The sequence below is a fragment of the Peromyscus leucopus genome, chromosome 18 (genome assembly GCF_004664715.2).
Source record: "Peromyscus leucopus breed LL Stock chromosome 18, UCI_PerLeu_2.1, whole genome shotgun sequence".
Taxonomy (NCBI): domain Eukaryota; kingdom Metazoa; phylum Chordata; class Mammalia; order Rodentia; family Cricetidae; genus Peromyscus; species Peromyscus leucopus.
This window is the reverse complement of record NC_051078.1, coordinates 8495242-8522376: the sequence shown is the minus strand read 5'-3', so window position 1 is coordinate 8522376 and position 27135 is coordinate 8495242. Positions and strand designations below refer to the sequence as shown.

The following is a 27135-nucleotide window of genomic DNA, read 5'->3' as shown; positions in this document are numbered from 1 at the left end:
ATTGGTTTAGATATCCTATCCCATGATTAACCTAAAAATACTTGGCTAAAATAAAGCTTAAAAAAAAAAATCTTATGCTACCAAACACTCTCTTACAACTTGCCCAAATCTTAAAATAAAATATTGTAGGGTTTATAATTTTACCCAGTGTTTTTTTTTTTTAAAGCTAAAATCAGTAAGCTTAGGTTAACATGAACTAAAAAAAAAAAAAAACCTACATTCAGTGTTTCTTATTCCTCTGGGAGAAAGATATAGTTGAGGTTGGTCTGGCTATGCAACATGGGTCAGCAAAATTTACCAGAAATATCCAACACGGACTGAACACCTGCACTAAATAAGCAGGGATTTACTGAGGTGGCATGGTGGGGTGATAGCAGGTTTGCAGAGGTGCCATGGTGTGGGCACAGAGTATGTGAAAGCTGCTTTCAACAGTGGGAGGCTCTGGGACCAGAAGAAGGGATTTGAAAATGTACCCTGACTTGTACCCAGGAGTTTATGTGGAAAGTGAATATAAAAAAAAAAAAGAAAATTGATCACACACAGAATTATACGTTTCTTGATGGCAAATGGGTGAAGCTGCTAGTCGGCTCCTTACCCTACCTTCTTGGGAATCTGAACTGGACGTCTTCAGAGCACCATCCAACTCCACTGGACACTGGCAGGCAGGGGTTTCCTTCCCACAGTTCACAGAGCGGTCATTACACTTCAACACATGCTTGCCTTTGGGGGAGCTTATTCTCAGGGGCCTCTTATTTCCCTTCCCTGCTTTCTAGGCCAAGGAATGGCCAAACAGGAGCTCAGCAGAATCACTTGTATTATTATTATTACTATTAACTACTATTATTATTATTTGTTTTGCCCTTTGAGAGAAAAACCTCACCTAGGTATTCAAAAACAAAAGGAATTTCCAGGAGTAAATAATAAAGCATTCACTGGTCTGTGGTGGCCACCAAGAGCTTAGCCTATGCTTAACCACTTCCACCTGGCCTTCACCGCAGTGTAGGAAGTGTGGCATGCTCAGCCGCTGCCCGGAGACTGGTCTGTCCCATGTACACTGGTCGGAGACTTTGAAACCAGAAAAATCCACTGTGGTGCCTAGTTGACCTCCTCAGCCAAGGCTTCCAACTTCAAAGGGCTCTATGGCAACTCTAGGTCAGGGAGAATGGGACACACAGGGACACACACGGCACACATCTCCACGCCATCACCATTCTGCATTTCTGCCCTGACTGCCAAGCAGAGGGAAGACACAGAGGAACCCGGAAGTAGATGCAATACAAATCATGACAGTTGGAGAACATTAATAACCACCAGCTTTGTTAAAGGGCCAGGCATTTTCACAGGTCAAATCTAAACCACATAACAACCCTACAGTTTTGCAGATGAGGAAACAGGTCAAATTAAGATTGGAGCTTTTTGGCCAAATCCCATCATCAATAATAAAAGAGACTCTGATTCAACTCCGGGTCTTCCTGACGCTAGGTCGGTGTATGGCTTTGCTAATGATAATGTACTCATTAATGGTTTCGGACAACTTGTGTTTCAGCCAATTAGGAATCTAGAGAAGGCCAGTTCACAGGAAGTGGGAAGGAGATGTCCCACCCACTCACCATGAAGGCTGGGCCAGCCTATCCCTTGTAGAACCCCGTCAGGTGCCACCTTGACACACGTCATGGACAGTCTTTGTGAACCCTAAACCAGGGGACAAATCTCATTGGCTTTTCTGCTTTTCACAGGAACAACTCACTGCCCACGGCTCCCACAGTGAAGCCCGTGCAAGACGGAGGTTTTGGGGGGGGGGCTGAGCAGAGTTGAGTGCGCCGGGCAGAACACAGAATTCTGAAAAGTGGGTTTTTACCATGTTTTGCTTATGGGTACAGACATACAGTTACCTCTCTCAAAGGAATTCTTGATATCATTCACCTCCACCTGGGAACCAGACACTCTGAAAATCCCCTGATGCTGGAGACCTACGGGTGACAGAGGAAGAGCGTGAGAAACTCCCTCCTCACCCCCCCCCCAAATCTCTTTTTTCCTCAAGAATAAAACGCCAGCAAAAGGACAGGCTTACTGAAACAAACCCACTATCTGCTCTTAAATGAGGATTCCGTGAAGACAGGCTTACCATAGAGATTAATGAACCGGATGGAGCTTTCCACAATTAGAGGGATAACCTGGCCTGAGTCCTGGGGAGAGAGACAGAAACCAGCCATTGTCAGAGGAGAAGGCCGAGTCCCATGGAGAAATAAGATTCACAGTTTAGTCATTAGCGTGGCTTTTGCCCTAGTCAGGTGACCTTTTCCGAATACACCCCTCTAAAAATCCTCCAGAAAGAACGAATAACAACAAAAAGAGTGAAAAAATATACACGTAGACAAAGGTGTATTTCAGTTCTGAAGCAAGCTAAATTAGATGCATTTAACACAAGAAATCCTACGTATGCTGAGAAGCGAATTCATGTTGGGAATGGTGGCCGTCATCCCCTGAGCCAGGAGGCTGAGTTGGAGGCTAGAATGGATAACTCCACTGCCTCAGACAAGAGCCACAACATCAAGACCTCACTTCATGTCTTTTCCTTATCTTTACCTCACATGCCCAAAAATGAGTAACTCATTTTAAGAGGTTATTACTCAAGACAGTCAGTGTGGAGCATGCCGGGAGAATATCGTGGGTTTCAACTGCGGCATCTTGTGTCTAATTAGCTGCTTCAGGATTCTTAGGACCCTCTCCACCACACATCGATAAGACCACGCCACCTGGATGACGGCAGTCGCCAACTGTCTTGTAGGTAATGAAAGCGTGTTACATGGTTACTTAGTCTGCATCAGAACTTACTTAGCTTCATACACTCAGCCCGTTTAAGGATGAAGACAAGGAAGACCGCTTTGGCCTTCCTGGTCCACACCTTGTAAAATGGTCACTATCTTCTACCAAATGCTGGAAATGCTTTAAAAGCCACGTGTACAGGATGGCAGATGAGATGAAGGGGCCCAGAGGCCAGTTAAACATGTACTGATGGCATGCACTCTGTGAGTTAAAAAGAAAGACCAGGGATGATGTTTCTCATGGACTTTTAAGACCACTCTTTTAGGAATTAGATCTTTCCAGGAAACATGGGACTTGAAAGGGATTAGCTGGTGTCGGGCACACACTCCTGAGGAGTTTCATTCCGAACTTGGTTTTAACACACTAGGACAATTCAGACCGGTTGACTTTCCCAGGCCAGCTGGGCAGGGGACACTGGGAATAATGCATCTCGGCAGCCCAAACTCTTCCCACTGTCTTTATCGTCTCCAGAGTGGGCAATGTGCTTCTTAAGACACAGTTTTATTTTCAAGCTTTAAGGCAACCAGGGTATAAACCACTTAATGTTCCAATTACTTCTGGAGACTGCATTCGGTTTCTCCAATTCATTAATTTGGTTGAGGAGCATACGTTTTATGAATTCCTTAAAGAAGAGCCTTAAAAAAAGAAAACACATTTTTAGTGAAGGCTAGTTGGCTCACGAACAGTGGGGTAATGACATGAAAATTTACTGAATACACGAAGGGGTCTTTTTCTGTAAGACCCAAGCATGGTTTAATGGAAATAACATTTTACAGACGGTTCATGTCACACTACAACTTAAAAGAGCAACAAACACTTAAGAGTGAGTGATGAAAGGGAACATTAGTTTACATCTCTGCCGAACTCAGCATAAAGACAAAGAACCCAAGATGAAAAGAAAATTGTTTGCACTCAGAAAGTTCTGAACAAAGTCTTCTATCTTCATGGTACTGTACTAAACATTTTCGTCTTGACATCCACTTAGATGACAGTTAATCTTTTAACAAAGATCAGCATCCCATTTAAGACATAGTGCACTTTGTAGTAAAAATATAACGAGCATTTTAATTTCATGGGTGCCATATGTTTGGGCTGAAAATATTTCACAAGGAGTGAGATTATGGGCTGCTTTTCTGCCACCTCCATCCAAACATCTCTCTGTGTCTCCGTTTCCCCATGGGAAGATGGTTTTGCTCTTGCCTTTTTGTGGTGCAATTTGGGAGAGCTCAGGAACACTTTCCTGAAGTGCAGAGCGAGATCTCAGTCCCTCTGGGTTCCCGGGTACCAGTGAGCACAGCTCACACAACGGATTTTTCACAAACTAACTACCTTAGTCCTCCTTTGGTTCCTCAGTTTGCTGGCCTTTAACTGATAGTGTTTAGCAAGGAATTTTCAAAGTCTCTAATACGTGCATCGTCTGAAGCAGCTGTCCCCACACCACGCCAGCCAAGGGACCAGAGTGGTTCATTGGCCTCTGTGGCTTGTCGGCCTTCTTTCTCCCTCTCTGCCAGGCCATCAAGGGCACAGCCTACTGTCTTCCTTTGACTGTTTGCCCTCATTCTGTTTAATTGGCTCCTGCCATAAGCTAGGGGCTGGGACGCTAGTTAATCAAGTCAAAACTCGACAATAATTTTATATTCAATTAGAGTCTATAGGAGCTGAGACTCGGCAATGGCTTGGTGATTTTGCTGTGTAGACTGCTCAGTGGCCCTTCACTTTATCCCAGGGTTAGGTCTCACTTTTAAGGCTTCTAGTGGCTTCTGATTTCTCTCCCTCTGTATGCACACAAGTGTGAATGTATTAAAGTGCCTTGTACACGGCACACACATACATCAATGCAAGCCTTTTAATTGCTAGTGCACAGATTTAACAAATAGATCTATCTTTAGAGAAGTTAAGATGTCTATAACATACAAATTATGAACTTATCAAATATTTAAAATGTCATTTTTCTACTATAGTTAGTCATCAAAAACACTGTAGCCTGCCAGGCGGCGGGCAGTGGTGCATACCTTTAATCCCAGCACTCGGGAGGCAGAGCCAGGTGGAGCTCTGTGAGTTCGAGGCCAGTCTGGTCTACAGAGCAAGATCCAGGACAGGCACCAAAACTACACAGAGAAACCCTGTCTTAAAAAAAAAAAAAAAAAAAAAAAAAAAAAAACCAACAACAACAACAAAAAAACCCCACTGTAGCCCATCTCATGAAATGTTATCTCTAATGGGAACATCTCTTTTTCATACAATTTACATAAAAATCCATAATTCAATATTAAATATGCATTTAGTATTTGTCACTGACTTTCCCTAGCTGAAATTGGAGGCATTTGCCAAACGCCATCAGGTAAAAGCTGATACGTCCACTCTAACTGGTAAGTGTTATTCCGTTTCAATTAGTGTCTGCTTCCCACAGGTTTTACTAAGTAAAGCCCATTTATAAACTGTCAAATTTCTAAGTGCAAACATTTTTCTCTTAAAGACCTTAAAAACTCTAATGAAAGCCAAGCATGGGTATGACTTGCAAATGACGCCAGCGCAGAGAGACCCTCGCTTCCCTCCGGCACAATACCTGATGTCTGGCGTGAGAGTTCCTTCGTCCCCGGCTAGAAGCATTATCAGAAATACAGGATGAGAAAGAAGGCAGAGAGTAAACACAGCAGAGATACAGACTTCAGGGCTGTACAAAATTTGTCCAATATAATGAATTCCTTAAGTCACGAGAAAGCCAGACTCGTGCCTTGCTTCAGAGCAAGGCTACGACAGATTTTAAAAACATATACACTGTGCCGTCTCATGTGCACAAGTAAGGAGAAAATATTTTATCAAGTTTATCTTTTCTTTTTCCTACAGATTTTGGCTTGGAAAAAGAAAAAAAAGGGGGGGCATTTTCTTTTACCCAGATGATAATATTGTCCGCATTAATTTTTTTTTTTCTCCAGAAGGTTCTCAATCCAAATATTCATTCCTCTCTGACTTCAGGAAATATTATATTGCTTTTTTCTGGGAAAGCAAAGAGCCCCAGGACAGACTCGACATAATGACCTGCCCCCTTCACAGGAGGCTGAGACCATTATAGTGCGAAGCATGGAGGCCAGCCAGGAGGGTGGCTGGTGCAGTACCTTGACGAATGTCTCCAAATCCCCATTAAACAACTTAGCATTATACTGGGAGCGGGGCCTGGACTTCCTGTGTTTCTGGGGCTTAGGGGGGACGTTTGGAGGCCTAAGGGAATGGAATATAATTACTGAGCATGGCAGAAATCAGACAATAAATGAAATACCCTTAGGTCATATCAAAATAATAAAACCAGAGGATCCTGGGTTCCTTCCCCACCCCAGCCCAGGAGCAAACACCCCCCCATCATTTTCCTTCAGTTTGATTTTATTTATGGATCAGAAGCACAGGAGCTGTTCATCCGGACTACGGTGTTCCTATGTGCAAGAACTAGCGTTTTTATTTTTTATTTTGTAGCTTACTTAAAAATGGTATTATAAGTTGCTATTGGGAGCTATTTAGACAAATGTTATACAGCCAGGTTTTTGTTTGGTGAATTACACACCAAAACATAATTATAATAGGGCTCTGAGAGATTTCCAAATGAGAATTTAAATGTTTTTAAGTCAGTTCCTAATTCTCCAATGCAGGTAACATCACATCTGTTCAGTATTCCTCATGCACTAGTGGGATTTGATTTTACGTAAACATTTTCATTAACAGGTCATCCCTGAGAAAATTAGGGATTGGTTTCAATGTGGTTTCGGAGTGTGAAGCCCAGATTCATCCGAGTGTCCGAGTGACCGTTTCCTTTTTGGTAGAACGCAGGATGCCCCTGCCCGCATATCATTCGTGCAGCAGTAGATGACACATATTTGTGCTGCTCTGGATTCTCCTGCTTGTTGGCTTTGGTGGATAAGCTTCCAGGCTTGCTAGCACACATCCAGTGTGCCACGGGCTAAGCTGGCAAACCCCGTATCACTTCCCTTGCACTATCATCGGAATGAGGAGGCTACTACTCCTGCTCTCTCCTCTAGAGGACCAAGATGGCCGGACTCAGTTCCTGCATCTTTGCGGGTTAACTAACTCCGCAAGGCAGACCGGAGAAGGCTCGCCACGCCTGTGGGCTGTGCAAGCCCTTTGTGAGCCTGTTCTTTAGATGGGCAGCCTTTTAAGTTCATTCTGGCTCCAAGTTCGCAAAGCCCAGGTTAGAAATAAAAAATCCCAAGAATTGATGGGAAACCCTGAAGAGCATCATTAGCTACTGGCACAGTAATCAACACGTGTACGGGACAAACCTGCTGATCCAGCCTTTCATGGCTAAAACCCTCAGAATCTCCCGGCAGGAGGGCTGTGACTAATGGAGTGTACAGCCAGCAGCAGCTCAAGTCCCCTGGTGCTCAGGCGCTTAAAAAGGAGCCTTTGCAAAGACACAGAAGTGTGTGGAGACCTCTCCCCGGCAGCACACCTTGTCCTTCCGCACTGAACATTTCTGAAGTGCTTTCAGACGCTAAACTCCATGCTGCGCATGAAGGAAGGAGTGTGGCAGGCGTGAGGAACTCACACTAGCCGTCAAAAGTTTCATCAGCTCTACCGGATGACGTCGTCACCTTTTCCATTATCTTGTAAATGTTGTCTAATGCCGATTTTGTATTACCAAGAGACTGCGCTGAGGAGACAGAGCTGCGTACCAGTGCGCAGAGGCACAGGTGTGCCCTGGCACTCTGCCATGGAGTGGGTGTGAACAGGGGACAGCTTGAAGGCTGGGCAGGAGACAGGGAGGAGGAGCAGGTATGTGTGTAAACCCCCCATTCGCCATGGTTTTCAAGGGAAGGAATGGGAAGAGCATGGGAAGCAACATTTGAATTGTAGAGCTGGGGTGATTTTGGTGGCTTCTGCAGCAGGGGGGACATTCCTGGTTGTCTGGTACCTAGCAGCGGGGTGTCCAGGCAGGCAGACCTGTAGGTCGGTGTGCAAGAACCAATTAAAGCAGGCTCTGGATTGGCTAACCTGCACAGGAAAGTTACACTTGGAAGGCGGTTCTGACCATCCCTGGAAATCTGCTAACCCGGCCATCCATGGTCCCTGGGATGAACACCACTCCAGGGCATCCAAGCATCAGATACGGAACTAGAGGGCTGTCTCGAAAGGCTTCATGTGCCTCTTGTGTCCACTAGAACTCAGCTTCAAACGTGAAGTCCTGCTATGTCAACCAACCCCTATGACGTCATCCTGCTATAGATAGGGATGACACCATTGGGAGACCAAAGTTGCCTCAAACGTCCCTCAACTCAAGTCAGAATCTGCTTCCAAATGTTCCAGCAAGAAGCTTTATAGTCAGTCCTTCATGGTGGGTAGAGGGATGGGTAGAGGGATATGCAATAGGCGGTCCATGTTAGAAGTGACATTTTCACAGGAGCTGGAAGTTGGCCCTTCTTTCTAATTACTAACGCAGGTGGTACACACCCCATATCACATGTTAACTAAGTTATCGGGTCAAAAGTGTCATCAGTCTATCCAAAAAGTTAATGTGTTTGGGATTAGAACAATTAAGCTCACCCAGCTCTGGGTACAAATGCTTACTAAGGAGCTTTGTGATACCGCTGAGGGCAACCTAGGCTGTGTCAGATACAACACACGTCACCTGGTGTGAACCCAAGCATCTTAGGGTGCTGGGCTTTGCCATGCCCAGACTATCTTCTGGAGTTATCAACTGCTCTTGTTAAGGAGAAAAGAAAGCGAGACAGACTACAGATAAAATATTTTCCTACCTTGTAGTCATATATTCAGCTCTATGACCTGCCAAAAAATAAAAAATAAAATAAATTAGTAAACTGGGTGGATTCAGTGGGTTCGATTTGATAATCCTGTGTATCATTGGTCCCCTTGTCTCAGGATACTGAGTTAAGAATGAGTTACAGATCTTGTGGTAGAGAAGATGTGAATGGCGTATGATAACAAATAATTCAAAGTCATGATTTTCACAAAATCTCAATGCAAAATTTAACAAATTCTATAGGCTAGAGAAACATGTTCCATTTGGCAATTTGAGGTAGTTTCTTTTTCTTTTTCAAACAAGAAATAGCTCTCTGACTGTAGCTTTGAGTTCAAACACAAAACACACCAAAGCATATCTAAAAGCTCCCTGCTCCTGCCAGTGATTTGTGCTGTTTTGATTGACAGAAGAGCAAATAGGCGTTGGGTCAACTCAGTTTCCCATAGACTGTGTTGGTATTCTTTCTGGGGTATGAAATCATGGCATTAGGAGGGAGTTTGGGTTCCCTATTCTGAACTGACACAGACAGCATCATCCAAGGGCATTAAATTGTTCTACAATCGACCACCAGGTAAGCTCCACGTCTTCACAGACTTCCGCCATCTAAACCACCCGCTGCTTCTCACACATACATATGACCTTCTTGTTGTAACTAACAGGACCGACGTGTTCTAGCGTGCTCACAGTCTGCGTTCACCTCAAGTGTGCAAACATCCACGGAGGCTGTCTGTTCTTCATGCACTCAGGGTGGGACAGTGTGGTAAGGTGCGGGAGAGGAGAACCGTGCAAAATGGTCTGTCTGCAAAACATGACGTCACGGTTCTGAAGGAGTCTGAAGCTACCGCTGGCAGAGAAAGGCCACGGTGGAGCACGGACAGGTGAGCCCTGCCCATCACACGACACAGTGCTTCAGACCCACAAGATTGGACAACTGGGAGGTGCGGATGGTCAACGAACCCTCCTAGACCACCACTGAGCCCCTCTGTCTATTATCCGCTCTTGAATAACAAGTAACATGAAATACTTGATATGGGTCGATTAAACGGGGGCGGCATGCTATCATCAGAGGTCACCCTTCTTCACACAGATCTGAGCCAACCCATGTTTTTGGCAAAGATCCGATTCTAGCCAGAGTTGGAGTGAGCTGAGTGTGGTATGTGGTACCTTGATGGCTATCCTAATGGAAATGCCCGTAGGAAGCTGGGCTGGACTGGGTTTGGGCGAGGGCAGACGAGGCAGAGAGTGTCTATCATTTTGGTTGGGCTGAGGCCAGGAGGAGCTGGTGGAGACCACCTAGCGTGCGTGAAGCAGTGGATGAGCAGAGGATTGAGGGCAGAGACACTATCTGGCTTGTCTGTATTGTATGGCCATGTATGGTGCTTTATCATGACATTGGTGAGATATATTAATAAAAACAGGCAAGAAACTATTTGAATAAATGTCCTTAGCATTATATAAGCAACGAGTTCTGCCCAGTGTTAGAAGCACTGTATATTTCCTTACTAATTTTGAGACAGAGTGACATTGTGTAACCTTGGTATGCAGGGTAGCCTAGAACTCCTGACTCCTGTTCTTCCTGCTTCAGCCCCTGGCAGTATTTGTGTGTATGACCACACCTGGCCTGAGCACTTTATATTCAGTATGTTAACTCACAGTTTTCATAACTTTCGCAAAGTCGCTTCTATTATTTTTCTTATTTTATAAAAGAGACAGAGCATCTTAAGAACACGACCCATCCCAGGCCGCGTTAGTGTGGCGTGGGTCTGGCACCAGGGTTGAGGCTTATTTTAATTGCAGTTCTGAAATCCCGAGCACTGTGCTATACTATCTTAAAAAATGTAGTGGTTGGGGTGGGGATGTAGTTCAGTGGTAGAGCACTCACTGAGCATTCAAGAGGCTGTGAATGCAATGCTCAACATACCCAGACACATGTGCGCGCACACACATGCACGCACGCACGCACGCACGCTCGCACGCACGCAAAGCTAAGTCTCGGCATTGGGGCGGGGGGATGGTTCATTTGGTAAAGTGCCTGCCAGGCAAGCATGAGAAGCTGAGTTCAGATCCCAACGTCTATGTAAACACTAAGCATGGGGGCACACGTCTAGCCCCCCGACTTCCCCCCAACCTTCATTTTGAATAAAACACATTTAAGTGTAAAAAATAATTCACTTCAGAATTCTGCAATAAAATGTAAGAGGATTAAAAGAAGCCAGTGATCCTGGATTGCAGTCCCAGAACTTAGAAGATTTCAAGGCGGGCCTGGGATACAGAGCAAGGTCAGTCTCAAACTCAGGGTAGAGACAGGTGGATCCCTGGAGCTCATGGCCAGCCAGCGTAGCCAATCAGTGAGCTCCTACTTCAGTAAGGGATCCTGTCTCAGAGTGATCAGGAAAGCCATTCTCTGCTGACCTCTGAGGCCTCCACAGGCTTGTGGACATACATGCCTGCACACACGTGCACATATCCACAAGGACAAACACACAGACTACTTGCACATCCACACTTAAATCTGACTTCTGTTTTCTCACCAGAAGACACTTTGTGAACCATCCTAGAAGGAAGGAATGGACCCGGTGTATACTTCTATCTGCCCACTAGGGCTAAAATAAATATAACCGATTAAATAAAAAAAAAATCACCCAGATATGTGATTGCGCAGATTAGTAACTATCTACACATTTAAGGTGAGGCGCACCGTCCGATCACTTTTGCATGGTCCGATACTAGAGAAACTGATGTTATTATGAGTGAAATATTTTACTAGCTGGGAAATTCTGTTGTTTTTTTTGCTCAAATATCCCAACCAATTATTTTCTAGATTGAGAAAAAGATAAATGATAAGATGAATTCTATTATTTTGCTTCTTCCATTGATGGTGGACCATCTGAGATAAAAAATTAAAAATGTATACAAGATACAATTTGAATAATGAGCCGAGAGCAAATGTCATGGGAGTTACCATGTAACTCCATGGCCACATGGACAGCTTTTCCAGATAACGGTCCTGAGTGCATCTCCACGGATGAGCGGCGCTTTATTTTTTAATAAGTATCATCATTAATAGGTTTAATAAGTATCATCATCAATAACACACAAACAAGGAAGACTCGCCTTCCTAAAGAAATACTGAAGCTTCTAGTGGTCTGAGGATTAGATTTCGGCCACTTTCTTTGGAAGCTTATTTAATTATTAAAAACTACGGCCCACCCCTCTCCTCCATATAAGCCACTTGGAGAGAAAAAAAATGATCCAGGATTAAGTTTTTTGTTTTGGTACAAACAGCTCCTTGGACTATTTATTCGGTGGAGGGTAGGGAGGTGGGCGAGGGTTGTTCCTGAGGTAGAGATTGGCCTTGCTCTGTATCCCAGGCTCGCCTTGAAGTCTTCTAAGTTCTGGGACTACCCCCTTCAAGTTCTGGAACTGCAATCCAGGATCACTGGCTTCTTTTAATCCTCTTACATTTTATTTCAGAATTCTGAAGTGAATTATTTTTTCACGCTTAAATGCATTTTATTCAAAATGAAGGTTGGGGGCAAGCTGAGGTAAGAGGGAAAAAAAACCCTAGAGAATAATATTTAAAATACGCCTAGCTTGACTTGGACCTTTGGTTTGTCCCCTAATGAGGGGCTGATGAAGTCACTGTGGTGGCTGCTCACTGTGGTGGCTGCTTTCCAGCCCATTTCCTGTCTTGACTCCATCGACGACCAGAGAGATTTGGTTAAAACAAAACAAAACAAAACAAAACCATAATTATCCACAATCTGATTCTCTTCTGAAAGAATAGTTGTACTTCTACTCAAAGGCAGACAAGGGATTATTCCAAGATAACCTACTTGATTCCTTTGTCAAAAACATTATGCCTAGGATGAGAAACAATGTAATTCAGAGCTTGGTTTCCACTGTCACATTTTCTGTTTAGCAAAAATTGTACAGCCATTTCCACCCTCTTATCTCCAAATACCTCACACAAAGAACCTGATGTGACCACGAAGGCTCATGACTAGATGGAAAGAAAAAAAAAATTCAATGCCCCAGTTTTATAGATACATATCTCATTTACTGTGGCCGATTTAACTTCTATTCAAAAAAGAAACGATCTCCCTAAAAAGATCTAGGAGAGGGAGACGAGCGTGGCTTCCACAGTCCACATGTTTCCTTTCTTTTACTTCTGGGCTTTTTAAAGTCTTGGGAGTCTGAGCCTGGAGAATGCCGCTTTGGGAGTCCGATTCAGTGGCTTCTCTGTGCTGTAAATTGACGAACTGACAGGGCCACGGGTAGCCCTGCCAACAGCAGGCGGCAAGGCAGGCCAAACACATGTCTGCCGTTAGAGTTTCATCTGTGCACTATCAACGGCTAAATCCCCGGGCCGAGGTATTTGTTTTTGCTATGAAGGCAGTTTTGCAGCAGCTGGTCTGGGAGAATTCAGAGGTACTCCGATCCGAAATGTCAAGCCAGTCCCCAAACACACCACTTAATCCTGGACCTACTAACCTTATTTAACCAGATGGGGACTTGGATCCCTTCCCAAGGGCTCGCCATGGGACTGTTTTTCCACGGGACAGGCGCCCTTAACCCGCCTGGTCTCCTCTGTTGTAAGCCTATTAACACGAACAGGGCTTGCGTGGAAAGCCAGCCGGCTTACACGGCTCGAACTTCTTGAAAAGTGGGGTGTGTCTCCTGTGCTCCGTTTTACTTGGAGGGTCAAAGCCGGCAGCGGTGAGTGGCCAGCCGCTGATGTTCTGGCAAGCTGGTACAAGTGAATTGGGCTAAGAGCGGCAGAGGTCTGGACGCGTTCGTGCACGCTACCCTGATGAAAACCACCCAGGTCCCTTCCGCAGACTTAACCGAGTGTGACGGAGCTATGTCACGGGGGACACTGGAGCCCACTGAAAGAAATTCCAAGACAAAGGACTCCTGGCTTAGTGTCCACAAGGTGTGACAGCTTTACAGAGTGGCTGAGGGCAGCCTTTGGCAAATGGTCTCGGTCTACAAAGCCAAAATGTAGCCCGATCCAAGAATGACATGGAGAATAACATTAACCAGCGGGGCTTTTCTCTCTAGGAGACATGAAAGAATTTATCCTGAATGACGACCATAAAAGCTTCAGAGTGCTGCTCCAAGCCACATTAACACTCGCCTGAGCACAGAGCCAAGAGAGAGCACACCCATGGCTCAGTCCCCTCCACCTCACCATGTCCACGGTGGCTGTCAGTCTCGGAGGGAGAGTTTGGTCTGAAAGCATTCAAAGCATTTCTCTGCACTGAGGAGATGTTATACTCTGGGGGGAGGGGTCAGCAAGGGACCTTGAGGGATTGTTTGAAATATTGAGCACATGTGAAAAATGGGAGGAAAACAGGGAATTTATTACGAGAGAAAAGGAAACACAACACACACACACACACACACACACACAAAACTAGGACATGATTATACAAGAAAACTATTCAGAGATAAAAAGACTAGAAAAAAAGTTTAAACCTATGGAAGAAATTAAAGAATAGTTCAAGGAATACACTGACCGTCTTCACTTAGATTTCATAATTGTCTGTCTATCTGTCTGTCTGTCTCCTTTTAAAAATTCTGAGCCATGCCATTGGGAAGTAAGTTCTGAACAATATGACACTTCAAGTTTTTTTTTTTTTTTTTTTTTTAAAGAATAAGAACATTCTTCATTACCATGGTATCATAACACATAGGAAAATTAAGTCAATAATATTTAACATATAGATTATATCCATTTCCCATTATGCTTAAAATGGCCTTCATAACTTTTGCCTTTTGGTTCAGATTTTAAAGTTGACACATTGCATTTGGTTATTCTATTTTTCTTGGATGATTTTAATAGTTAAAACAAACAAACAAAAACTTTTTTTGTAGATATGACTGCCTTTCAACTCAGACCCTGGGGAGCCCCAAGATCATGCATGACAACTTTTTGCCTTGTGGCCATTCCCTGAGGATGACGGGTCCTTTGAAGCAAACCATCAGGTAAAGTGGTAGATACACTGCCTTGTGGGCAAGGAAGGTTCCAGAATGTAGGAGGCAAGGACTTAAGTATAAGACGGAAACCTCTTTTAAAAAAAAAAAAAGATTTATTTTTATTTTATGTGCAGGAGTGTACATATGTAAGTGCACTGTGTGTGTGTGTGTGGTGTGTGTGTGTGTGTGTGTGTGTTACCTGAAGAGGCCAGAAGAGGGCATCGTATCCCCAGGAACTGGAGCCAGCCACCATGTGGGTGCTGGGAGCTGAACTCAGATGCCCGTGAATGCTCATAATGGCTGAACCACCTTTGTAGCCCTGGGGATCTCCTTTGAACCCAGTCACCCACAAAGTCCATCCTCTCATCTCCCACCCCATCCTGCAGTTTCTCTTTTACTTTTCCCCACATTCATCAGGTTCTAGCGTAAAGAAAAACCCGTCCAAAGAAGCTTTAGACCCCGGACACTTGACTAAGTTAGAGCTTTGCCTGCATATAATTGTTTTTCCTTTTTGCATTTTATGAGGACAAAAAGGGGGAAGCCATGATGTTTACATAATCCCCTTAGCTTGTATCCACCCCACCCCGGTTTCCTCATTTGTAAAGACGAGGAAGCTAACGGTACCCAGTTAAGACTGTAGTTCAGAACAGTTTGTGGCTCTGAGAATCTTTGTTAGCATTAATGCTATTATTTTGGTTACCACACACAGCAATCTAGATGTACACCTTCAGATCATTTCTCAACTACCAACAATGCCTAATGGAAGAAAAAGAAAATCAAACTGGGTTCTAGAATCTCCAATGGTAACAGATGGGACAGGTACCAGTCCATTCAAATGGACGGGGGTGACATTGGAGGGCAGAGGAGCCCAAGGTAGAGGAAGCAGACATTGGGGTCAGTAGGTATGGGTCCTTCCCCAAAGGAACCTCTTCACTGGAGTTACTCTTCCTTGAATTTACCTCTAAGCTTGAAATGGCTTCAAGAGAGATCATAATTATCAGTGAGAAAGGTCAACTGAATCTAAACATATGACAGCATTCTCTATTTATAAGTTGAGGCTATGCATGCATGCATTTGCGCGCGCGGCGCGCACACACACACACACACACACACACACACACACTTTCTTACTTCACACTCTACAAAGAACATTCATGACACAACACTCAGGCCAAATCATTTCCCTGTTCGCTCCCGGGGACCGACCTTCTCCAAGAGTCCTCTGCAGCAAGTCATGTTTAGCTTGAAGCTTCGTGATGAGATTACTGCCTTCCAAGAACTCCCGGAGTTTCTGCAAAAGGCAAGGTAAGAACTGAAAACCAACCAGGGTCCCGGGACTTCCCAGAGGGGCACTAGAGCCTTGTTGCTTTATGTATTTCCTAGAATTCTGCTACTCTATGTGTGATCCATAGTCTAGCTGACTCAGCCAGACCTTGAGAGCCTACTGGACACATAGGCTCCGGAATCTTCCTCCCCAGACCTGTTGAAATGGCTGCATTTTAGCAGACTCCCTCGTGATATGGACCTATGTGAAACTAGAAAAAGCCTGGGTTGGGAAAACAGGGATGGTTGTGCAGGCAGGAGGAGCTGAGTTCAGATCTCCAGCACAGAGTGTGGCAGTGTGTGTATGAGTAATCCCCACACTAGGGTGGAGGGGAGATGGGAAGATCCCAGGTGCTTATGGGCCATGTTGACTCCGGGTTCAGAAAGAAATCTGTTTCAAAAAACCAAGTTGGAGCCGGGCGGTGGTGGCGCATGCCTTTAATCCCAGCACTCAGGAGGCAGAGCCAGGTGGATCTCTGTGAGTTCGAGGCCAGGCTGGACTACCAAGTGAGTCCCACGAAAGGTGCAAAGCTACACAGAGAAACCCTGTCTTGAAAAACAAACAAACAAAAAAACCCAAAAAAACAAAACAACAACAAAAAACAAACAAACAAACAAAAAAACAAGTTGGAGGAACCACAGAGTAAGACATCCTCACATCTGCTCAACCCCCCGCCCCCCACCTCCCAGTCTGTTTTAGAGAAATCCCAACTCCTCACATCTACCCAGACTGCCTCCATCTGGAACTCTGAGGGTGCACAGGTGACCATATTTTAAATCAAGACCTCCAGGAGACTCTGGTGTCATGAGAGAGGTGCCGGGGAGTGGGAGGGGGCGCACCATGAAGTAGAAGTGTTCGGTTTCTTGCTGGTTGGCTCGTCTCTTGGCGATGCTGGGTTTACTCAGATAGGTTTCAGACACAGTGGACTTCACAGACTCCGTGGATCGGCTGTGCTGGAAGCACTCAGACACGTCATAGTCCTCGATAGTGACCATATCTTGGATCGTCTGGAGGGTGGCTTCTGTCGTCTTCTTGACCTGGGAACAGAAAAAAACATTTCACTCATTGGCATATTGTTCTGTGAGCCTTATACTTCTCAGCGAGATTCTGTCTGCCCTCAGGGAGAGATTACTTCAGAGCGTGGTGGGTAGGGAAGAGAGACGGGCCAATTGGACCTCAGATGACCCTTATAAGCCATCGGTACCCTTAAAAACCTCACAGACCACTAGAGACTCTCAATTTCATTCTTGTTTACCTTTTGAATTAAAGTAAGACTACAAACAGGAAAAAAAATACACAGACCTTAAGTATATAGCCCGATGAATAATCTCAACGTGAACATACCTATGTAAATACCTCTCAGACCCAAAGTGTACTTTATGAACACCCTGACTGTCCTTCACGTAGAAACCCCACATTTTTCTTCCTCTCAATATGTGTACTAACCTCCCTCTTGCCTTACTTCCTTTTTTCCTTATTGGGAACCAAAGCCAGAATTCTGCTCCTATGTGCTAAACATTCTGCCATGAAGCCGTACATCCAACCCCCCACTACTCCGGCTTCTAATATTTTGATGGTACTTGATAGAGACAGAATAGTACAGCATATGTCTTTAAATCTGATTTCTTTTGCTCAATGTCAGCGAGATTCATTTCTCGTGAATATAGTCTTTCACTACTTAGTATTTATTGCCAGGACAAATCATAATTCACCCGTGATTGACAGATGACTAACTTTTAGCTGGGTTTTTTTTTTTAATGGATTAATTATAGTGTGATGAACACAATCTTGCTGGGCTACACATACATGGAGAGAATTGGTATGTCTGGAAAATGCCCAGTTGCTTTCCACAAGGATGCTATTTATGCTCCCGCCAGCCTGGTGGAGAGTTCCTGTGGCTCCACATCCCTGTCAACAGTTGGCACTGTCAGTCTTTTTAATTTAAGCCACGGTGCTGGTGTGCAGTGGTCTTACGTGGTTTCCGTAACTACCTCCCTGCTGCACGAGCTTGAGCCTATTACCAGATGTGAAAGGTACCCTGCACCTCTCCCGTGGGAATACTTTCTTCATGTTACTAATTATTTTCTCCTTCTTGATTCCAGCTTCATTACCGTCTAGATGAACACAGTTTCTCCTTTTTTTATGTTTTATTTAGTGTGAGTGTGTGTGTGTGAGTGTGTGTGTGTGTGTGTGTGTGTGTGTGTGTGTGTGTGTACACCATGCCCAGCATTCGATTGGAGGTCAGAGGACAACTTTGTGCAGTTAGTGTCTCCTTTCACTTTTCTATAGGTTCTGAGGCTTGAGCTCAGGTCCTGAGGCTTCTGTGGCAAGAGCCTTTAGCGGCGGCGCCTTTAATGGCTACGCCATCCTCCTGACCCCGGATTCTATGTTTGATACTGCCCGTGTATCAGCCCTTTTCTTTATGACTACTGCTCTCTGTGTCCTACTTAAGAAACATTTTCTTACCCCACAGTCACAAGGATATTTAATATGACGTCCTAGGTGCTTTTAAATTTATCTTCTAGCGTCGCCTTACGATCCAGTTTTTTTTTTTTTTTGTTTTTCGAGACAGGGTTTCTCTTGTGTAGCTTTGTGCCTTTCCTGGAGCTCACTTGGTAGCCCAGGCTGGCCTCGAACTCACAGAGATCCGCCTGGCTCTGCCTCCCGAGTGCTGGGATTAAAGGCGTGCGCCACCACTGCCCGGCTCACGATCCAGTTTTTAAGAAAGATCACAGAGTTTATGCTTATCAAAGACTATCACAAATGAACAGGTTTTCATTTTCTCATATAATATAGAGTCTAGAGAATTTAGTTCCATTTGCCTCTCCTAATTCAGATACTACTTTATAGTGCATTACAATAGGAAATTCGGTAAGTAGCTAGACATATTTAACCAAGACATTATTACTTTTATATATTCAATATTCATTTTGATTTATCCAGGTATTTAATAGGCTCCTTGATCTCCATTGCTTATATTTTAAAAGTAACCATGGGGAATTCTTTGTAGTTGAGTCTATTTCATCCACTTGAAGTCTTCTATCTCTTTTCACTTATGAGAGATACTTCCCTGCTGGACAGTTCTTTAGACTATGGAATGTGTTACTGCACTTTTTTTGTGGCTTTCACGTTTCCGCCGAGTAAAAATTTTACTATTAACCTGTCATTGCTTTGAATGAAATCTTTTTTCCCCCCATCCATCTTCTTTTAAAGCTTTCTACTCACCCTTGGGTTCTATAGTTTCACAATGAAATGTCTAGGCACTGATATGTACATATCTATATGTTTCATACGTGTGTGTGTGTGTGTGTGTGTGTGTGTGTGTGTGTGTGAATGCACTTGTGTTACAAGAGTATGGAGGTCAGAGATCAACTCCGAGAGGGTCCGCTCTCTCTTTCTCCACCGTGTGTGTCCCAGGGAGACTCTCAGGCTGTCAGACTCAGTCCCGCACAGGCACAGATTTTTAAAGAGTGATCTGTTAAGTTCTGGCTTTTCTCCTTCTCTCTTAAGCGGCTGCCTCTGTTTCTGCAATTTCCTTTCGAAGAGTCCACTTGCAACAGCACACTGCACTGTGTTCTCTTTGCCTCGTAATCCTTTCCTTCTCTTCTGTATTTTCTATTCTTTTGATTTTGCAGGTAGTATTTTGATGAGTGTCCCCCCCCCCCCCCCGCCTCCCGATTTGTCCCTTTTGGTGATTCACTCTTCAGCCGTGTCTAATCAACAGACCACCCACCACTTCGGAGCGGTTTTCCCGTCATTCTTAGTTCTCCAGTTTCTACGCGGTTACATCCCGGTCTCTCATCTCACTGCTCATTTTCTCTGCTGAGACGTCAGCTCGTTTTCTTCTCCCTGGATTCAGGAAGCAATTCTTCGGCAGCATGTTACTTGCAGCTTTTGTGGTCTGTCTCTGGTATTTATTATTTCTACTAGCTATCACTAATGGCTTTTCCAAATCGCTTCAAGTACCTAATTATCATTCTTACACATGTAAAAAAAATTTTAATGTCCCTTGCATTTATTTATTTATTGTGTGTATGTGTGTGGGAACGCTCGAGCCACAGCGTGCATGGGGACGTCAGGGGACAAACTCTGGGACTCACTTCTTTCCTTCCACTGTGTAGGTTCCAGAGATCAAACTTAGGTCTTTAGGCTTGGCGGCAAGTGCCTCTACGCACTGAGCCATTTTGTTGGCCCTTGTTAGACATCTGTGGAGAGCTAATTGAGGTCTAAAGTAATTTCATCAGCCTCCAAAAACAAAGTTTGTTCTTCCAAGCTTACAGGGCACCAGCAACTTAGAATGACCAGATTTTATGACTGCTCAAAGTACTGGACGCGCTTCCTTTTGGGAGGCTGACTCTTGTGGCATGAGCTTCATGCTTTGCCATGTACTTTGTCCTGGACCATGCATGAGACATGAATGCAAGATGCAGCTGAGTGAGCCACACCATCATTATGAGAAGCGGGAATCTTTTGAATTCCGTAAAACAATAAAACCCAAGGCCATTGAGGCTCAGTGGGTAAAGGTGCTTGCCATCATGTGTAAGGACATGAGTTTAATACGTGGAACCTACTTGGTTGAAGGAGACAAGTGACTACTGTCAGGTGTCCTCTGACCTCCACATGTGTATCATTGTGTGTGTGTGTGTGTGTGTGTGTGTGTGTGTGTGCGCGCGCGTGCGCGCACAGAGCAGGAAAAAAACATCATATTGGGTAGTTAGGAAATAAGAGCAATCAATCAATACTAGTCTGGATACCAGAAAATGAGCACGCTACGGCATCTCTTAAGAAGATACAGAGAATGCCTGGTGGCACACATCTTTAGTCCCAGAACTAGGGAAGCAGAGGCAGGGGGAATCTCTGTGAGTTCGAGGCCAGCCTGATCTACAAAGTGAGTTTGAGGACAGCCAGGGCTATACAGTGAGAGCCTGTCTCAAAAAAAAAAAAAAAAAAAAAAAAAAAAAAGATGCAGAGAATGTAATAGATTTTGGTGTTCCTGGAATATGCACAATGTAGAAAATAGGTATTTCTGTGAAAAAGCATATTTGAACATTGGTTTAAAAAAACCCATGACTACAGGCAGCAACCTCAAAGGTCATGACTATATACCTATACCTATGAGGGTTAGAAGACTCACTACCTCAGGTCAGACCAGTGTGTTCTTGTTATTTGTGGAAACATTTCTAAAATGGGCACGATGCCCATGCTTTAACAATATTGTATCTTAAACAGACATGAAAGGGTGCACGTGAGTACTAAAAATACAGTGACAAACAGAATAGCTAGACCTGGGAGGAGCCTTCATGAAACTAGTTGAATGAGAATTAAATCATCTTTCTAAATGAAAACACACTTTTTATATGATTTAAGGTATCTATGCATACACAAAACAGTAATTACTGAAGGCAGATATATTTTTATGGCTCCCTGAGTTTTATATTCATGTTAGGAAATGGAAAGTCTGTTACTCGAATGAAACACTATTAAATAAACGGGACCCCCTCTTTATTCATGGAAACTCCTTTATTTTACCAAGATGTGTGTGAGTGTCTGTGCCGTTCTCTAGGGAGGCAGGGAAGGCATGAGGGGAGGCTGAATTCTGAGACATGTGTTGGGGGGGGGGCACTAGGACTCAAGGCAGAGGATGCAAGAGGGAGCAAGCTTGGCCTCTTGGAGCACCAACATGCAGTTTCATATGAGCAGGGGGAGAATGACATGCCAATCAAGTGCCCAGCTCTGCACGCCCAGTGGAAGGGCAGGAGGGAGCCGCGGAAAGTTGTAAGAGCTGGAGTGTCGGCTCAGATTCCTGCTTCTAAAATATCGCGGGGCTGATGAGCAATAACAGGAAAAGACAGACAGAAAGAAAATAGTCAGGAGACCTTAGCTTAGTGGAGAGAGAGTTGGGAAGAGACAGCTGGCAGGAAGCCGCCAGGACACATTTGAAAAACATTCACGCACCAGAAGTGGAGAGTTCGTTTTTTTTAAGGCGCTGTCTTAAGTGGGTAAAAAACCAAACCAAACCAAAACAAAACAAAAAAAACCCAAACAAAACAAAAAACCAAAGAGACCAGAAATAGCAGTGTGAGGTGGAGCACAACTTCAAAAGCTACATAGAAATGTTAAGACACCGGCAGAGGGGAAGGTGCTTAAAATATGAGGACAATGACATGAAAACAATCACTGAAGAGCAAGTTCCAAAGGCCAGCTGTCGAAGGCAAGAAGACGCGAGACTCCCCCAACCTCCCAAGAAGACCCGACCTCGAACTAAACCAACAGAAGTCACCACGGATGAAAATTAAAACCCACGCCTGCCTGTCGTGTGTCCTAAGTGACCTGTGAGGGGGTTGGAATTTGTTCATTAAAGTACGCTCACTGGGATAATACAACAGTTCTAAAACAACATCTCACTAGAACTGTGCTTTGACGGCGAAGATACCCAGGGGTAGCAGCGTTCTCAAATTCACCCAAACAGACCGGGGGCCCGAGGAACCAAAATCAACTGCTTTCTTTGCATGTGACAATTCCCTTCTCAGACACGGTGGTGTCACAGTCAAATTTGGAGTTGCCAGGAAGAAGAAGAAGAAGGGAGTGACAGAAGCCACCAGACACCCTGGCTGGGACTCCATCTCATCCCGTGGGATGCTTGCTCTCTGTGAAGAATAACACCGGCTTCTGACATAAGCCATGATAATAAGTCGCAGAGGGGATTCACCGAAATAAACATACTAAAGCGAACACAGGGCTCGTACTGACTCCTCACTGGCTGCGGGGGAAACGTGGGTGGGTTCGGTAGAAGCAAATTCCAAATAATTGACAAGGAACACACGAAAGACACAAACCTATTTTTTTCCTCCTCAAGCCTGTGGATAAAAATGAGTGATGGGTAACTTCTGTGGGATTAGAAACGTGATCATCATCACCATTAGTGAGTTTGTACATGCGTATGTATGTGTTGTATGGGGGGTGTGTGTGCGTCGGTGTGTCAGTATGTAGGGGCCAGCAGAGGACGCTGGCTGTCTTCCTGTCTTGAGACAGGTTCTTTGGTGACCTGGACGCTCATCCTGTTGGCAAGGCCAGCCAGGCAGCCAGTGAACGCCTAGGATCCACTTGTGTCCACCCACCCCATGCTGGCGGTACAGGCATGTGCTACCACGCTCTGCTTTCATACTGTGGGAGCTGGAGATTTGGAGTCAGGTCTCCATCCTTGCACAGCGAACACTTACTCTGAGCTGTCAAAAAAAAAAAAAAAATCCCCTCTGTAGGATTTACGCACGCTGGCTCTTGGTGGCTTTGTCCTCGCGACAGTCTTTGGAGAGACCGTGAAAGTCACTTTGCTTGTTTCCATCTCCAAATATACCGTGTTAGCTTGCTCAGGCAAGCTGTCATCCCGCTATAACCAACAGAGACCAATCATCGCCCAGTCAGGGAGGCTGGAGGTTCAAGGTCAAATGTAGGTCTCCAGGTTAGAGCTCCTCTCAGACTTGGGTGGGAAGGATTGGTCTCAGAGCATTCTTCGTGGCTTATAAAAATGCCACCTTCGCTTGGTGTCTCTGGGCTCCAACTCTACCTTTTTACAGGGACATCCGCCACATTTGCTCAGGGGCCACCCCAACGATCAGCCTTTAATTTGACAACCTCTTTAAAAATCTTTTCTTTAAATAAGGTCATATTCTGAGCCACTGAACGTGGACGTTAGCAGTTCAACATAGGAATTTGTTGGGGGGGGGACACAATCCATGCTGGAACATACCCTGGACTCTCTGATGGTGTGGTGCCCCTGAAGCGTGTTTTGGATGAAGACCTCCATATCCATCGGGATTGACTCATCTCTCTGCGAAGGTACTTCACTGACACTGTCTTTCTATGACACCACTGTATCATTACAGATGGATTTAAAACAGAAGAAAGGGACCATACACACATGCGTGCGCATGCATATACACGTACACGTACACATGTACACACACACACATACACACACACATACACACGGAGATTGGATTTTTGCCTAGGCTATGGAAATTATGTCAGTGCGAGCCATAGAAGGCAAGAGCAGAGGCAGCATCTTGCCCTGGCCTCTCCTCGTCCCTTAACAGTGGTATAGACACCAGTGACCTTGTCTGAGTTGGATAAGATACTACAGAGCTGAAAAACATCCAGCCTTTGTTGCTCTGTGTGTTTTTTGTTGAGGGGGTGGTGTAGAGGGAGTCACATTAATCCTCTGTTTGCCAGCATCTGAGGTTGTATTTATAAACACTGGAGGCTGCTGTGGGATGGTCTGTATGTCAAATTGCTCTGATTGGTCAATAAATAAAACACTGATTGGCCAGTGGCCAGGCAGGAAGTAGGTGGGACAAGGAGAGAGGAGAATTCTGGGAAGCGGAAGGCTGAGGCAGAGAGACACTGTCAGCTGCCGCCATGACCAACAGCATGTGAAGATGCAGGTAAGCCACCAGCCACATGGCAAGGTATAGATTTATAGAAATGGATTAATTTAAGCTATAAGAACAGTTAGCAAGAAGCCTGCCACGGCCATACAATTTGTAAGCAATATAAGTCTCTGTGTTTACTTGGTTGGGTCTGAGCGGCTGTGGGACTGGTGGGTGACAGAGATTTGTCCTGACTGTGGGCAAGGCATGAAAACTCTAGCTACAGGGGGCACTGATTTTTTTTTAAGATTTTATTTTTTTATTATGTATACAGCATGTATACCTGCAGGCCAGAAGAGGGCACCAGATCTCATTACAAATGGTTATGAACCACCATGTGGTTGCTGGGAACTGAACTCTGGACCTCTGGAAGAGCAGTCAGTGATCTTAACCTCTGAGCCATCTCTCCAGCCCTGATTTTTTTGTTTTTTTAACAAAATTCATTCTCAGCTGTGATCGACCTCATCCTAAGGATGGCAACAGTGTTACTGTCCAGAGGCTCTTAGAACACAGTCCCTGCCTTCAGCTGTCTCTCAGAGAGCCTGTTTTCCTGAAGTCCACCCACCCTGACTCTGATTTAATAGTCCTGATGGATAGACTGGACTCTCACTGTGGTCGAGAGGATGACCTCAAATCCACTGTTCACAAGCATCTGAGACAGAATTTTAGAGGTCTATGTTTCTACCTATAGTGGGGCAACATGAAGCCAGGTATGATTTACTCATCTTCATGTGACCTGTGACTTGGGCAGTGGACCACAGGGGACTTTGAGAAAAAGTTTGCAGGCCAGCATCAAAGGGTCGCGGCATTAGGAAGGGTGAGAACCGCTGGTTCACAGTGAGGGTTACAGGGGATGTGGCCATGGGGCTGAGGTCTCGGGATGAAGGTGCGCAGGCGCAGTGAAGCCGAAACGCTTTAGAAAGCTTAAGACGTCAACAGTAAAGCTGCGAAGTGACGGCCAGCATCACCAGCCCCTGTGCATGTCTGTCCAAGACAAATCTAACGGATCCCTTCCCACACCTTTACCTTCAGCTGATGTACATTTTTGTGCATTTTTACAAACATCTCTTGCTCCTCTCTTCTCATATATAGGGCGGACATTGCAAAAAAAAAAAAAAAAAAGAAATTAGGAGTGGAAATGAGGAGAGTGGACAGAGTGGAGAGCTGTGAGAGACTGAGGTGAGAGACACAGGAAGGCCCGCCCCCGTCGGTTGTCCTGGGGTGATGTGCCTCCAGTGTGCCCAGGTCCTCCGAGGCTTTAGGAGGAGGATATTGATAACTCTATGCAAAACTTCCTGTCTTTATATTATTTATCTTCTTCCCTTTGTATCTCATGTGTATTTCCGGGTGGCCTTGCATTCACAGTCAATCTCCTGCCTCAGCCTCCTAAGTGCTGGATCACAGGTGTGCTACCACCATGCTCAATACAACTTCCAGTTTTTAAATGAGAGCGACTGGGTTTTTAAAACGAAGCAGTATAGGGCAAAGGCAATTTGTCCTTGGGCCAAAAAGGGCCTCCAAGGGTTAGTCTAAAATCTCTCTTCCTAGGGTGACCTCATAGGGTTTCAAGTGCTGGCCGATAGATGCGGCGAATGGTCCACAATCTGCTTAACTGAACTAAATGTCTACACAATTGAAGTTACCCTTCAACAGTGATCTTGTCTCTGGAATTCACAACTCTAGGTAGTTAGCTAAAGTGTTCTCATCCAAGTTTGGGCTTACCATCTGCACAGACAAGAGAATCACTGTGTGTTCCGTTCCCTGTATATTTTGGTTTGATACCCACATGTCAGTTTTATGTCCCTTATCAGAGGAAGACAGAAGCAAATTCCTAATTTCCGGTAGAGAAAAGAACCACAGAGGGACCTCAACCAGCAAAGAGAGCCTGGCTGTTCCCAGGAAAAACACTTCCTACCTTTGCATCTCCTGGTAGTCAGAGCTCACCATAATGGAATCAGCTCCACCCCTCACACCTGGAAAAATACCTGAAATGTCACGCATGCTCCTCGACATTCAGGGAAGGAAGAGAACCCGAAAACAAAATTCCCTGTTTTATATGATGTCAGCTTCCTCATCCTCTCTCTCATCCTCAGGGAGAACTGGGGTGATGGCCAAACTCTTTTATCATCCCAGGCCTCTGTGTCTAGCGCAGAATCCCTCTCCTCTCTCAGGACGGCTGGAAATCTGAATCCAAGAGGCCAATTTAGTCATTCTTTATGGGGACGCTCACTTCCTGACAGTTCCCAGCAAGCCAGAGGCCGCCAGTTAGGCTCACCGTCCTGCGGTTTCCAGTTTTCTGACTCTACAGCAAACCTTTCACCGTTAACATGAAAAGACACCACCTGCCTCTTCCGGCATGGGAGGCTGGGCTTCTCTTCCCTAGCCCTAATGTGGTAAATATTAAGGGTCACAAACTCAAATGTGCAGTGGCCAGACACAGAACTGGGGGGTGAATGAGATGGCAAAGTAGAGATGAGGCGTCTCACTTCTCTTTTTTGACAGGTTTTTCTGAAAACCCCGCATGAGACAGGGTTTCTCTCTGTAGTCTTCTTCGCTGTCCTGGAACTCACTCTGTAGACCAGGCTGGCCTTGAACTCAGAGATCCACCTGTCTCTGCCTCCTGACTGTTGGAATTAAAGGTATGTACCACCATTGCTTGGCTGATTTTTTTTTAAACAAGTCAAAACTTCAAAGCCCAATAAAATAAGCCTATAGCCAGGCAACTTCGATCCTGTGTATAACACAGCATTTTCCTGCAGTTTAGAAAGCATTTCCCAAGTGAAATAGCAGAAAGATATGAAAACAAAACA

General features: G+C 44.9%; 1 protein-coding gene across 2 annotated transcripts in view; it reads right to left on the bottom strand.

The window, feature by feature from the left end:
* Srgap1 (SLIT-ROBO Rho GTPase activating protein 1) overlaps window positions 1-27135 on the bottom strand; it is a 269344-nt gene that overhangs the window by 29256 nt on the left and 212953 nt on the right. The window contains exons 9-14 of one of the 2 annotated variants that reach the window (XM_028869595.2): window positions 16739-16936; window positions 15782-15866; window positions 8589-8616; window positions 5943-6045; window positions 2126-2186; window positions 1893-1970 (exon numbers count right to left, since the gene is read on the bottom strand). In XM_028869595.2, coding sequence (XP_028725428.1) covers window positions 1893-1970; window positions 2126-2186; window positions 5943-6045; window positions 8589-8616; window positions 15782-15866; window positions 16739-16936 — 553 coding nt within the window. Of the gene's footprint in view, window positions 1-1892; window positions 1971-2125; window positions 2187-5392; window positions 5427-5942; window positions 6046-8588; window positions 8617-15781; window positions 15867-16738; window positions 16937-27135 lie in introns of both variants that reach the window. The other variant, XM_028869594.2, reaches the window with a different exon arrangement.